The 15,644-nt window shown below is 40.0% G+C and overlaps 1 protein-coding gene across 4 annotated transcripts; it reads left to right on the top strand.

Moving 5' to 3' along the window:
• Positions 1 to 831: 831 nt before the first annotated feature.
• On the top strand, positions 832 to 15,277 carry LOC125536329. 4 transcript variants are annotated; one of them, XM_048699526.1, is made up of 10 exons: positions 832 to 1,126; positions 1,202 to 1,327; positions 1,598 to 1,658; positions 1,772 to 1,836; positions 1,918 to 2,186; positions 2,275 to 2,396; positions 12,373 to 12,532; positions 13,482 to 13,774; positions 13,851 to 14,767; positions 14,926 to 15,277. In XM_048699526.1, the coding sequence occupies exons 6-10, from the start codon at positions 2,375 to 2,377 to the stop codon at positions 14,983 to 14,985; spliced, it is 1,452 nt and encodes a 483-aa protein (XP_048555483.1). In that variant the 5' UTR covers positions 832 to 1,126; positions 1,202 to 1,327; positions 1,598 to 1,658; positions 1,772 to 1,836; positions 1,918 to 2,186; positions 2,275 to 2,374; the 3' UTR covers positions 14,986 to 15,277. The 4 variants fall into 4 exon arrangements, with proteins under 4 accessions (XP_048555483.1, XP_048555484.1, XP_048555482.1 ...); XM_048699527.1 differs by having other exon boundaries at positions 1,598 to 1,836; positions 2,272 to 2,396; XM_048699525.1 differs by having other exon boundaries at positions 1,598 to 1,836.
• The last annotated feature ends 367 nt before the right edge of the window (positions 15,278 to 15,644 follow it).

A 15,644-nucleotide genomic window follows, 5' to 3' on the forward strand; every position in this document is an offset into this window, starting at 1 on the left:
AGATTTTGGGGAGGAGACGAGGATGGGAGTGTACAACACCCAACAACGGGAAAACCTATATGACTCGTTGCGTCAAATTTTCGCGCAAACGCACAGGCGAATGCCCAGTGCGAGAATTTGGGTCGGCCCACTATACCCGAGCGAGGCAGCCGGTTTTGGGAAGAAGGTTCCTTGAATCGGTTTTTTGTTTCTTTTACCGTTTTTTCGGTTTCTTTTGTTTTTTCGTTTTCTTTTTTCTTTTTTTTTATCTCTCTTTCCTCTTTTTATTTCTTTAAAAAAAATCGTTTTTTCAAAAATATTTGGATTTTCTCAAAATTTCTTCAAAATATAAAAAAACCATACATTAAAAAATAGTGAATTTCAAAATATGTTTGGTTTTTATAAAATTGTGTTTTAAAATTTTAGTTCAAAATTTATTTCCATGTTTTCAATTTTTATTTAAAAATTATAAAAATGTTTTACATTTTATAAAAAAGTGCGAGAAAGATGAAAAATGTTCATGTTTTCACTATTTTTTCACAAATTCAAAAATATTCAGGATTTCTGAAATTGTTCACATATCTAATCGTTTGCTCTTCTCCAAATTTTGCTCGGAGTTCAAAAAAGTTCTTTTTTTAATAAATTGAAAATATATCATGATTTCTTTAAATATTTTAATTTTCAAATTTTGATCGCATTTTTAAAACTGTTCCGTATTTTAAAAATTGTCAAGAGGGGCTCCCGAGTCTGTCATATTTTGGGGAGAGAATAGAAAAATATGAATACGCTGTGGTACGGCCCATGTAAATACCGGGCCAGCCGAGGAGGCCCTTTCGATGTCGGCCAAGACTGTAGACAACCGTTACGTCTTCGAGATCTGGACGGACACGCCCTCCCCCCTCCCCCCTCGCCGACCTCTTCGCCGCCGTCGAGATCCGCTCCTCCCAGCCTCCCCGCCGCGGCCGGAGAGGGTTGGTAATGCTATCGAGCTACGTTCGATCTGCAGGCGAGCAGCGCGGTGCGGCAGTTTCGTGGGCGATGGGGCGGATGGGGAGCGACGCGCAGTTCTACGACGACCGCGACCGACCGACGACGCCTCCGTAGACTCCCGATTCGACGCCGACAGGTCGACGCGCTCTTCCCGCAGGTTTGGTTCGGAAACTCCCCTGCTTTCGTCTCTTTCTGGACGGAATTCTAATTGATTTGCAATCGGGCGGCGCAGCTGGTCAAGAATGGGGCGGCGGTGGGGCAGTCGTCCGAGATGAAGCTCGTCTACCTCTAACTGCTCCGAGACCCGGAGAAGCGAGCCAACCTTTTCCTGGTAACAGAGCCAGGTCGGAGTAATAACGTACGTGAGCTCAACTACTGTTGGTCCAGCTAGATTCATGCGGTCATTGCATGTTTGATCGGAGAAACAATATCTTCTTTTGGCAAATGCTTCGATTAAACCATGAATTTGCTGCAATTACATATTTGACATGCAAACAGAGATTCTTTCTGATGTTGTTGACAAAGATCATACTACCTTTTAAGTCTGAATCCTGCAACTAGTTGAATTTTGAGTAATTGCCATGTGCTGTTGGAAGTGATTCTGCAAATTTTCTTGCTATTATCGCAGGTGCCAGAATAAAGCTCTCCTTTCCATTAGCATATTCAAGAATGATTTATCACACATAAAGGTGACGTCTTGGGCCTTACACGCCATGGCTTCAGATTGCATTCGTTGCTCTGATTGTATCAGACTATCTGTTGCTGTAAAGAAATGTCTCAAGGATCCATCGCCATATGTTAGGAAATGTGCGGCATATTCATGTGCTCTACAACTTGCTTCCAGAGGAAGACACAACTTTGGAGGAGGTTTGTTTAGTGCAACTTCCTTCTCATTTTGCATTGTTGCTGGACACTATGTGCATCTGAAGCCTTCCAATGTTACTGCAGATAGTGAAAATTCCCCTCGGGTAGTGGGAGCTGCTGCTGTTGCATTTAGGTCGGCTTGTCTGAATCGACGGCCTCAGACTCCAGCCGATGCAGTTGCGACCCTGCCTCTAGATCAGCTCGCCAACCAACCAGTTACTGCTGTCTTCAATCAGTCTCCACAATCCCCGACAACCTCCGGCCGTCATCAGCATCATGCTCCAGCCACCACTCATCTTCTACCCTGTTCATCTACTACCATGTCCGCCATACACCTCATGCACCAACCCTAGGTAAAAAAGTTATGTTCTTTGATGTTGTTGCTCTGCTGCACCATAATGTTGCTCCAATAACGTGCAACCTGTGTTGATATTAAAGCAGTGGGTTGAGTACAGCCTCGATGGCTCATGGACCACACACTCCTGGCTTGCTTCCAGATGCTTCATAGTTCATCACCCACAAAGCTAGCTCCCATGAAGCTATGACTCGACACATGCAACCAGGTGGCCAATTACCTCGATCCATTTTTACCATCTTTTGATTTGGCTTATGCATACGAAATGTTCGATGAAATGGCCGAAGGAAAATAAATCTTACACCCAATCCTTATCGCACACCAGTGATGAAATATGCCTTTCATATTTATTACCGTTGTGCTACCTTCTTCGCTCAGCTCTTGTCTTTTGTGATGTGCTCAGTTCAATTATTTTTCTTTTGTTATTCTATTGCTAGATATCCTTCGATATCTATGTATGATTTGAATTTTAGGAGTCATGTGTTTGATTAATTTGTGACATATTGAACCTTACTTCCCTCCACATTCTTCATCTATGAGAACATATAGGACCTGCAAAAGAGAACATATAGGACGCACCAGATGCCAAAACTAGCAATAAATGATTCTGCAAAATGAACCACAAAATCAAGTTTTACTTCAATCCATCCACTTGGCTAACTACAAGGAAAAATGATATTTATTGGGCCACAACAACATCCAAAAGTAATCTATCCACCAGATTAAAAAGGAAAATTCAACATTATTCTACCAAGCAAAGAAGAAAAAAGCTAAATCATTTTACTGTCATAAAGTTGGATTTGTTGGTGTTTCTTCTTTTACCCCTCCTACCCCCCTGAAACCTCTGGAATAAAAAAACACCTCTCAACAAACAAATGGATTATGTTGAGCCCGACAATGACGACTCAACATGCCCGGGCACTGGGGCAATATGATTCTTTTTTATCTAAAGCATAGCACGGGAATTCAGCTGGTATTAGAAGCTATGGGGACTAATGCGTTAGTGGTTAGTAAAGAAGCAAAATATGTGATCCCAAATATCACATATCCCACAAAGGGAATAACTTGTAGGTCATGTTATGATTTTAATGTTTCAAATAGATCAACATATCCAGAAACATTAACTATTTGGGATAATAAATTGTTTGGAATTGCAAGCTTCTTGCCTATGGTGTGCAAGATAATGACTTCATAGATTTGGTTATCGGCCCGAAGACAGTTATTTTTTTGTTTGTAACCTGAGGACAGTTATTTGCCTGATATATTGATCTAAACCATTCATGAATTGTATAAACACTTAAAACCTGGACCCCAAAATCAAAAGTATGATATGCTAACATATATTACAAATTATTTAGGCATAGCATACCCCTAACACACATCAAAACTACTATAACATAGCATAGATAGAATCGTAACGAGATTACCTTATGGAGAAATGGTGGCATTGCCCATTATCTATGTTATCATCATTTACATCAAGAACAATGTGATCAGAGGATCTCTGCTCCATTTGAGAAGTGCTAGATCCAGGTGTAATCATGAAATTCTTCATAACTAGTTTATCTCCCGCAGCATAATTATGTTCTTTAAAAGTAGAAGAATGGTACTGTCAGTTGTGAATCTATAAAAATAATATATCTATTCTAGCATTAGACACATGAAACAGGCACACACATACAATTCTTGGACCATAAAAGCCATAAACCCTATATAAAATCTATGAAAATCTAGAGAAGATATATGAAAATCAATGAAAACTAAAAAGCCAAGCACATAGTATGACAATTCGCTATGGGTCGACCCTAGAAATTTCCACCTAACCTGCCAGCAAAAGGAGAGTAACCAAAAAAGAAAGACTTTGAAAACACAAATTGCAAGCCTAAAAAAGTAACACACGATTTGCCATGGGGATGCATCTTAAGTTGTCGTTATGCATCACATGAGTTTGGAACATACCCTGGATCATGGCAAATTGTGTCATTTAAAAAAAGGTTATGGTAACAATTAGATTGTGTGTCATTTCCAAAAACTAATGTTGTGATCATGGCAAAACTGCCATGGTGACGCATCTTAAGATGACGCTATGCTATCACTTATGCACGGCCACTTTGCATAAGATCATGGCCACTTTATCTATAGTAGATCATGGTAAATTTGTGTGTAATTTTCTACATTGGCAATTTGTGTGTTTATCCTGGTTCACAACAAAAAAATAATTGTGCATCGCCAATGTACATATGGCAAATCTTTGACATGTGATAGTTTTTATGCATAGATCACGACAACTTTGTATGTTGAAGATATACAAGATTATGGCAAAAATATGTGTCATTTGCAAAAAAAAGAGGTTAGGATGCTTTAATAACCAGGTTGCCTTGTTTAAAGAAAGAGGTTTTCCATGTGGTAAAATTAAATAAAAAAAACTAGTTGTCATGCTCCAGAAAAAAAAAGGTTTGCCATGTGATAAGAAGAAATATTTGGAAATATTTGTTGTGTTATGTTTGCTTACCATACTTATTTTGATGCCATTTTAAAATTTACCAGCTAACTTGGGCGGCAACTAGTAAGTTAGATGCTATATGATTCTTTTTACCTACAAGTCACTGATCCATGAAAACTATTGTAACATAGCATGCATAAAAGCGTAACGAGATTACCATGTAGAGAAAGGGTGGCATGGTCCATTATCTATGTTGTCATCATATATATCAGGAGTGACCTCTGGTCCATTTGAGAAGTGTTAGATCTAGTTGTAATCATGAAATTCTTCATGACAAGTTTATCCTTTAGCATAACTGTGTTCTTTAAAAGTACAACAGTGATACTGTCAATTGTGCACGCGCATACAGTTCTTGAACCATAAAATGCACTGATACCTAATAAATGCCAGCTAAAGAAAGAAAACATAGATATGGGCAAACATGTGTGAACATTCATAATCATTAATACATGGAGCAATGATCAATTTAACCATATTTCATGACAAATTATTCATACTGCTAGTAGTTATAATCTAATCAATTGTCTGGCATGAAGGAAAGTTTGTGCCCTATGGGCACTCATTCCCCAAAATAAGCACAACATTATGTGCATCGAAAGATGCATCACATTTACAACATCAATTGAAAAGTATTGTGTTCACTGTTACCACACAGTAAGTAGTAATACATAAAGTCAGATAATATTGGCAATTCTGTTAGACGAAACAAGGAAAACTGTATGAAGGGTAGAACATATATACAATTCTTTGATCCATGAAACACTAAAAATTCCCCAAAATAGGCACAACATCATGTGCATCAGAAGATGCATCCACCTTTACAACGTCAATTATAAAGTATTGTGTTTACTGTGACCATGCACTAGTAATACATAAAGTTAGATAATAATGGCAAATTATGTTAGACCAAACAAGGAAAATTGTGTGAAGGGTAGAGTAACATAGATACAATTCTCCGATCCATGAAACACTACAACTTCAACATCCCTTCACCTAATCCATGACAAAACCATAAATCCAGATCTGAAATCTATGAAGACATGGTGGATCATAAACATATTGATAATATGATAAAGTAACAGACCATCATCCTACATCTAAAAGATCAGGTCTCTCCGGAAAACCACAAGTGGGCAAGAGCAAATCCAACACAGCTAACATAAATCCATACATTTGGAGGCGCGGACAAAAAAAAAGAAACAACTTTAGCAAAGGACCCCAAACGACACAAGAATCTGTCTTAAGATGAGCGGTGTGTGGTCTAGCAGGAGAGAGACACTTGATTGGTGGAAGCTTGAATACTTCAATTTACAGGAGATGGATACATGCCCTTTTATAGATTCCTTGGCATGCCGCTGTTGCCGCCGCAATTTACTCTTTGGCATGCCGCTGTTGCCGCTGCAATTTACAGGAGATGGATACATGCCCTTTTATAGATTCCTTGGCATGCCACTGTTGCCGCCGCAATTTACTCCGCCTCACATGAAGTGGCGACGACCTTCTGCTTCTGTGATTGCCAGCTCACTCGGCTGTTTTTGAGAAAGAACATCACGTTTGAGGTGCTTTTCTTGGAATCCACGTCACCCACATGGTCTGAATCACTTTAGCCGGCCAATGTCCTGTTGTCGCCAAGGCGGCTCATGCATCCGTGCGTGAGTGTGCCTGTGATGTAGCGTAATAGATGCTTGACGGCCGCGAGGTGATCGCTGGCCGGCGCCTCCATGAACCTACTCAGGAACCCAACAGCGAATGAGATGTCTGGCCGGGTGGCATGAGGTACCTCGGCTGCCGATGATGCTCCGATAGAAGGTAGCGTCCACTGGCGTCTCATTGTGTTCCTTACTGAGCTTGCACCGTGCCTCCATTGGCGTGTACGTGGTTACAGTCCGCCATGCCAGCTTTCTCGAGTAGCTTGGCTGCGTAGGCCGCCTGCGTGTGCATGGTGTTGCAGTCCGCCATGGCAGCTTTCTCAAGTAGCATGCCTGTGTGGGCTGTCTGAGTATTCCACGATGAAGGAGCTGCTCGCTAGCGCCTCTCCCGATGCCTCCCAGCTCCAACTTGCCTCCTCGTCGAAGACAACATCGTGGGAGATGTGCACATGCTTCGAGACGAGGTCATACATCTTGTACGCCTTGGAGCTCGTCTTGTAACCAAGGAACCACATCATGTTGCCCTTCCCGTTGGCTTGTACAAACTCTTCCTACCAATGCATCAAGACACTTGCATTTTCTTAAGAGAGAAATTTGTTGATTGCAAAATTTTGTCCTAGAGTCTTGTTTCCTAATTTGTACCACAACATTATGTAAGGATACAAAAGAATAATTCATATTTTTTTCAAAATTAAATACTACCTTTCTCCAACCAATGTATAATAACAAAAACAAAACAAATTGCAGTTTATGTAGGCACACTTTATTACTATTTGTAACTCCCAACAATTTCGTAGAAATGTTTACGTGTAAATGTGCCAATTCGCCCACACAATATCCCTAGCAAATATTTTCTTCCTTCTTATCGTCCAGACGTTGCAACTCGTTCACACCCTCCCCCTTTTCCATCCAAAAACTCTAGAGCACCGCCATTTCACATTTTTGGAAAGAAACTCCTACAAATTACCCAGACGCAACAATTAGCTCCACAACCTCCTTGCAAATATTTGCCTCCAATGTGCTGTGAAAAAAGAGAGGTTTGCCTCCAATGTCACCTACTTTGCACGCCTTGGAGCAGATTGATCACCAAGGCTATTTTTTTAACCAAGGTTATTTTTCACATTTCTACCAAACAAACTACTACAAATTACCCCGGCCATCCCAGCACACCAAACCCACCAAATTATTCCACAACCTCCTTGCAAAGATTTGCCTCCAATGTCACCAACTCTTGCACACCTTGGAGCGGATTGATCATCAAAGTTACTTTTCTTTTGTCGAACTTGGATTGGGTTTACCCTTTAGTTTCGTGCTTCTGTGTTCTCACTTGATGATCTTAGGCCTTGTACAATGTTAGGTGCTTAGGAAGGTGTTTAGAAAAATAAACCGGATTTTGCTGAAGCATCGATGCCTATTTCTACAGGAGAGACGCCTAATTAAGCGTCTAGTCTCTACAAGTAAGCACCGGTGCTTAAGAAAACACTGGTTTATTTCTCTAAGCACCTCACCTAAGTGCCTTGCATTGTACAAGGCCTTAGGAGACAAAACGAGACGAAAACCTAGGTTAGCCAATACCTAAGAACTAAGTAAAAAGGAAGAAGAAATAAACAAGGCAACAACAAAACAGAGCAAAATCCTATAGTTACATGTATGCTTGCCCAATATGTGAAATAGGAAAAATTGCCAAATCACGAAACTAAAGAAGATCAGTTAGAATGTCCTTCATAACCTCTGCCATACTGAAAGTACAAGGATGAAATACGTATGATTTATGGATTTTAATGTCGCTAGAATATACCAACTTGATATTAAGTTTCATGCACCAACCATTAGAACCAAAAGTCAACTGGTAGAGAAGGTTGGGCAATACACACATACTTCAACACTCGGAACTGCACCTAGTTCATTGATTCAACTAATGACAAACTCGCAAGAAGTGACCATCAAAATAATTGTATTATTGTCTATTGATTTACTATTGAAATAAGCCTAATGACTAAGCATCCATACCTAGCAAATGGGTCTTGGTCCTAATTACCATAAATTTGGCAGTGCCACATATGCGGATGTGAGTATAACGAGGTTTTTCAATGATACAAGATTCTCATGGCATGGTATGGAAAAATAATAAAGAATTATGACCTTCAGTAACACATGGTTGATAGTTATCACCTTTCAAAAGCACATAGAGTATTTCAATTCATCTTCACAACTACATGGAGTTTGTTAGGCACCATTGTTTTGAATATTTTCATCACCATCCGTGCTATTGTTGGCATATGGTATGTTTCCGCCACTTGGGCTAGCACCTTGGCATAGCATGCCTACATGTGGTTGCATGGTGCTTATAGCATATTTTTCCTTGTTATTGCAATCTCTATTGTTTTTCAGACCTATCTTGATAGTCCACAAAATATCTGTTATTTATAATGTCTTGCACTTTGGCATTCTTCCTTCTCTTGTATGTTCTGAACATCTTTTTTTTTCTATACTATGCCTTTTCACCAGTAACGTCTTCATGCTATTATCTGTGTTTCTTCTTTTAAGCATCGACTCCCCATGCAGAAATCCTAATTTTACTTTGTTGTTCATTTCCTTTTTCTCTGCAATCTTCTCGCAAATATCTTGTGGATTTGTGTCATCCATGAAATTAACATTGCTTGGGATATGCATAGTTCCATTAGTATTAATGGGTGATGCCTCATCTAAACCTGAGAAAGAAGATACAAATAAGCTCACTGGTACAATAAACCATTCAGTGTAAACCATTTTTTAGCTTCTAATTCAACACCATTCACATTTGCATCAAGCCTTCTTGTCCTCACGTTCTTTCGCAAATTCAAATAGCTGAATTGAAATGGCTAGTGCTATTTACATGATACAAGGGAATATTTTGTTATGTCCAACTTCAAGCCTGACATTATGAGAATAGGGGCTTGTCTCAGAATGTCAGGCTTGAATGAAACTATTTAGTTAACTTTTAGGTCGGTAGCCAGAGAAAAATCCTGCCCTGCTGCTAATTTTAGGTCGGCCGTCGCCGTTCACTCTCCTTCTGGTGGATAATCGAACAAACACCCCAGAAAAACTGGATCCTGAAAATTCCCGAGCCCGAAATCCGACGTGAAAGTATAAACAGGTCAGGAGGAACAACGACCATACCTCGCCCGAAGGAGCGCACGATGAGTTTTCTAGATTCACATAGGGGCGTTTGCGGTAGCGAGATGCGGCGATGGGTTCACACGCGGCTGGATGCGGCGGTGGACATAACATATTGAGACAAGCCCCTATTATACCATGATGAAACTATTTAGTTAACTTTTAACCTGGAATGGTAGTCCTTCAAATTCAACTTATTTTGCTACAAATGGGCCTCCCGTGCCGTTATAAACAAATCTGAAGCGGTTTGAACAACCACGAGAGGTATTGTCCTTCCTAGAATATTCAGTTAAACTATCATTTTGAGTATATTTTAGTTGAAGTATAATATTAATTACACCAAAGGAATTAATCTGTACATTCGATGGTGCTGATTACGTTCCGATTCCTGATTTTTTTAGCTGTCATCCTATTTTTATGGTAATTTCTCTACAGCACCATCCAATATGGATGGCCCATTTTCTGGAACCTACTTGTAGTCAGCGATATAAGGATCTGATTTTATTGGTAAACAAAATATGAAAATGTTATAGCGGACGATCGCTCGTTCGATTCCTGGCGCGATGCAAGGCATACTCTCGGACCACGTGTGCGAATCTTCGCACATTGCCAATGTGGAACGTCTCAGCGTGGCATGATGATTCAGCATTCGCTCCATCAGGTGTCGACGTGACACAATGATCATCGTCGGATCGGTAGCACGAATCGCGTCGTGGGTCAGAGAGTTTGCACTCTCATTTATTTCTCACCCACTGACTTTTTCCTTCCTCGCTCACATTCTGCTTCTTCCCTGACCTAGGTCGTCTTGCTGCCGCATCCCCACCGCTACATCCCACCACCATATCCCCATCACTGTTTCCCCACCGGCACATCCCGCCGTCGTAGCCGCATCCCGCCGCCATATCCCCATCGTCGCATCCAGCTGCGTGTATCCTCATCGCCGCATCCCGCCGCCATATCCCCACCGCCGCATCCAGCCGCGTGTATCCCCATCTCCGCATCCCGCTGTCGTATCCAACCTCGTTCGCCAACTCCCCTACACGAATCTAGAAAACTCATCATGCGCTGTATCCCCCACCACCGCATCCAGCCGCGTGTGAACCCATCGCCGCATCTCGCTACCGCAAACGTCCCTATGTGAATCTAGAAAACTCATTGTGCGCTCCTTCGGTCGAGGTATGGTCGTTATTCCTCCTCACTTGTTTATACGTTCACGTCGGATTTCGGGCTCGGGAATTTTAAGGATCCAGTTTTTCTGGGGTGTTTGTTCGATTATCCACCAGAAGGAGAGTGAACGGCGACGGCCGACCTAAAATTAGCGGCAGGGTAGGATTTTTCTCTAGCTACCGGCGCGGTTGTTTGCTTTGCTGAATAGAAGAGGTGGGGCGTGGGGCACGGTGCTCATGTTGATTTCTGAAGCCGTTGTACACATTGTTTGCATTTGCTGAATGGAACAGAGGGAGTGGTAGGGCGTAGGCTGGGGAGTTTGGTGGGATGCTCAAATTTGCAGGAGGTGGATGCTTGACAACTTTGCTCTGCGGTTAGCATTTTGCTCTATTGTGATTAGCATATGTGAGCGGAATTTTTTGTTGTTGCCAACATCCAAAATTTGCCATGGTTAATTGTGTGTTCCAAGGATGGCAAGTTTGTGTTTTTCAGATATGTTTTGTTTGTCTGTTGGGTTTAGATGGTAACTCCTACATTAGCCCATGACAGTGTTTATCATCTAGACATGGCAACTTTAGATGTCTTTTTCTAGGATGGCAACTCATCATAGCACTAGATGACAACTTTTCTAAATAACACATGGCAAGTCTTTTTGAATCATCATCGCAACCCATACAATTAGGGTGGCAATTATTTTTCTTGTCCTGTTTTGCCACGTGGCAAGTTTTTCTGAACCATCTTGGTAGTCTGGTAAATTTAAAAATGGCATCAAATTAAGTATGGTAAGCAAACATAACACAACAAATACTTCCAAATATTTCTTCTTATCACATGGCAAACCTTTTTTTTCTGGAGCATGGCAACTAGTTTTTTATTTAATTTTACCACATGAAAAACCTCTTTCTTTAAACATGGCAACCTGGTATATTTTTTGCGGACAAATTGGTTATTAAAGCAATCTAACCTCTTTTTTTTTTGCAAATGACACATTTTTGCCATAATCTTGTATATCTTCAACACACAAAGTTGTCGTGATCTATGCATAAAAACTACCATATGTACATTGGCGATGCACAATTATTTTTTTGTTGTGAACCAGGATAAACACACAAGTTGCCAATGTAGAAAATTACACACAAATTTACCATGATCTACTATAGATAAAGTGGCCATGATCTTATGCAAAGTGGCCGTGCATAAGTGATAGCATAGCGTCATCTTAAGATGCGTCACCATGGCAGTTTTGCCATGATCACAACATTAGTTTTTGGAAATGACACACAATCTAATTGTTACCATAACCTTTTTTTAAATGACACAATTTGCCATGATCCAGGGTATGTTCCAAACTCATGTGATGCATAACGACAACTTAAGATGCATCCCCATGGCAAATCGTGTGTTACTTTTTTAGGCTTGCAATTTGTGTTTTCAAAGTCTTTCTTTTTTGGTTACTCTCCTTTTGCTGGCAGGTTAGGTGGAAATTTCTAGGGTCGACCCATAGCGAATTGTCATACTATGTGCTTGGCTTTTTAGTTTTCATTGATTTTCATATATCTTCTCTAGATTTTCACAGATTTTATATAGGGTTTATGGCTTTTATGGTCCAAGAATTGTATGTGTGTGCCTGTTTCATGTGTCTAATGCTAGAATAGATATATTATTTTTATAGATTCACAACTGACAGTACCATTCTTCTACTTTTAAAGAACATAATTATGCTGCGGGAGATAAACTAGTTATGAAGAATTTCATGATTACACCTGGATCTAGCACTTCTCAAATGGAGCAGAGATCCTCTGATCACATTGTTCTTGATGTAAATGATGATAACATAGATAATGGGCAATGCCACCATTTCTCCATAAGGTAATCTCGCTACGATTCTATCTATGCTATGTTATAGTAGTTTTGATGTGTGTTAGGGGTATGCTATGCCTAAATAATTTGTAATATATGTTAGCATATCATACTTTTGATTTTGGGGTCCAGGTTTTAAGTGTTTATACAATTCATGAATGGTTTAGATCAATATATCAGGCAAATAACTGTCCTCAGGTTACAAACAAAAAAATAACTGTCTTCGGGCCGATAACCAAATCTATGAAGTCATTATCTTGCACACCATAGGCAAGAAGCTTGCAATTCCAAACAATTTATTATCCCAAATAGTTAATGTTTCTGGATATGTTGATCTATTTGAAACATTAAAATCATAACATGACCTACAAGTTATTCCCTTTGTGGGATATGTGATATTTGGGATCACATATTTTGCTTCTTTACTAACCACTAACGCATTAGTCCCCATAGCTTCTAATACCAGCTGAATTCCCGTGCTATGCTTTAGATAAAAAAGAATCATATTGCCTCGGTGCCCATGCACACGGAGTCATAATTATCAGGCTTAGCATAATCCATTTGTTTGCTGGGAGGTGCTTCTATTTTGTTCAGGTTTCATGGGGGTAAGAGGGGTAAAAGACCAATAAACCCAAAGTTATGGCTGTAAAATGATTTGGCTTTTTTCCCCTTGTTTGCTTGGTAAAATAATGTCAAATTTTCCTTTAGTTAATCTGGTGGATGGATTACTTTTGAATGTTGTTGTTGTGGCCCAATAGATATCACTTTTATTATAGTTAGTCAGGTGGATGGATTGAAGTAAAACGTGATCTTGTGGTTCATTTTACAGAATCATTTATTACTAATTTTGGCATCTGATCCATCCTATATGTTCTCTTTAGCAATTCCTTTTGCATGTATTGATCAAAGCTACATGTACTCATTGCCTCACTGATAGTTAATATTCTTGTGGCCACAGTGGGTATGTTCGTGAGATGCAGATGAATGACTCAAATTTCCGTTCACTATTTGATGACCACATCAATTCATTGCTAGTTACTACAAAAACATTTCGACGATGGTATTGCGAAAGCTGCAGGGATAAATTGGAACCATTATATAATAATACCAGCACACCAGCTAGAATGTTGAATGGATTTGCACGAGGACAACATGACGTCCCCAAGGAATTATCGCAAGAGAAGGGTTCTGAGGGATGTCGTTCACCTTCCTACAATATAGAATCCATGAAAGTAGATCGAGTTGTAAATGGTACGTGTAAGCCTTGGTGAATTCCCATGTTCTTTTATTGTATAAACGGCCTAATTTATCTGCTCTTTCTTCTCAGATTCATATGAGTCAACACCGATTAATCAGAAGAACGGTGCTGCAAAATGTCATTCACCAGTGTTCAAAACCTACAAGAGAAGGAAGAACACCAAAGTGCACGAAGTTATAAATAATAGTTCTTTTGTGGAATATCAAGATACCTCTGGCATGGCTTCAACTTTTGCCCATGCATTACCGTCTTCGAGCAGTTATAAGTCGGAAAAGGCAGCACAAATAAGTATTGAACCCCGGAACCAGAGTGCATTAAATCTGATCCAGGTAAATGGTTCCCGATCCATATTAGAAACAAAGGCAGGAAATATGTTTGATCCAAGAATGTCAGGACCTTCGACGGGTTACTATACAAGTGACCATATGCAGGGAAGACATCTTCATGGATCAGTAGACTTGTGGAAGCACACATGCTTCACACAATGTGAAGCGTCTACAGGGAACATGCCAAGCCGTTGTCTACTTCCTAATTCATACCATTTGCATGATCAGTATGATGTAGAAAATTTCATATGGTACAGAGACAGCAACATCATCAATGAAAGTTGTGCACCGACCATGGATATTTCTGCAAAGTATCAACATCCACATTGTCCCAGTAAACCATTTCGCCCTGTTCCTAGGATTGGTGTGCTCAGTCCCATGTTGCAGAAAGAAGTCACAACATATTCGGAGAGCTGCGGAACACAGTCTGGCTACCGACTAGGCATGTCTGAGGAGGAAATGCCTTGCCAGATGTACAGAGGGGAAAACTCGGCATCAAGCTCACAAAAATTCCGGGCAACGTACAACCCCCAACATTTGGGTCATGTCAACTCTGTTGGAATACCAGAACTTCTGCCGGAGAGGGAGAATTCACATTCAAGCAAAGGCAAAAGCAAAATGGTATATTCTTCGGACAAATCTGCACAACAGGATATATGTGTAAGTAATGTAAATTCAACTAATTTTACCATAGAGCTCGTTTTTCTAGTTTTGCTGCTAAAATAAGTAATTCTTGGTAGTAATACACTTTATGACTTGAGGTCAAAATACTACCACCCTGCAAGTGAACAGTTCTTAATTTTAAGTCGCATGTGCAGGCTCAGGCTCTGTCTCTCTCTGGTGTGGCCACAAATGCTGCAACTCGTGGAAGGAGTTGAAAGTTACATGATGAAGGCATGTAACCTTGCATGTGCCTTAACGTGTCAAGTGCATAATCTTTTTTGTTTGAAAGCGCATACATGTTTTTGGTTGTCTTGTCAAGTTGTGTGGAAGGAGTTGGATTATCACCATAGTATGAGTTGGTTGTCTTGTACTCTATAATGTTTTGACATGTAATGTCTCGGAGTCGGGTACCAAACGTGGGTCGTTGAATAAGTGTAATTTGTACACCTGTGAATTGATGTTTTTTCATCCTTCCAAGACTCTATATTCCACCTGATATTTTGTTAATTCATGGCTATTACTGCTTACAACCATTTATGGTTATATTCATTTTTTGTTGTTTTGATGATATATACTCCTTTTTTTTGCGAAAAGATATATACTTCTTACTTGAATTACTACATGTTACTCTCTAATCACGCTCAGCTCACTGTATAATTTATCAAGTTGGCTAGTTTGGTGGTAACATTATCTAGTTTTATGTTTATGAATTTGTATAATGTTTTTTAGTTACTTAATTTACTGACTAACACTTGTTCGATGCACAAATGTAAGTTCTATGGTGAGAGAGAATAATGACACTCTGTAGTGCAACTCAAAATGGTAGTAGAATATCGAAGAGTAGTACAGAACTGAAGATGCATAACCGGCATTA

The sequence above is a fragment of the Triticum urartu genome, chromosome 2 (genome assembly GCF_003073215.2).
Source record: "Triticum urartu cultivar G1812 chromosome 2, Tu2.1, whole genome shotgun sequence".
Classification (NCBI taxonomy): Eukaryota; Viridiplantae; Streptophyta; class Magnoliopsida; order Poales; family Poaceae; genus Triticum; species Triticum urartu.

Bases quoted from the DNA above. Each gene is read 5' to 3' on its own strand.
- LOC125536329 (XM_048699527.1), top strand. From the start codon at position 2,375: ATGACTCGACACATGCAACCAG. The intron at 2,397-12,372 runs GTGGCCAATTAC...CTACTTTTAAAG, and splicing joins GACTCGACACATGCAACCAG to AACATAATTATGCTGCGGGA. The intron at 14,768-14,925 runs GTAAGTAATGTA...TCGCATGTGCAG, and splicing joins CTGCACAACAGGATATATGT to GCTCAGGCTCTGTCTCTCTC.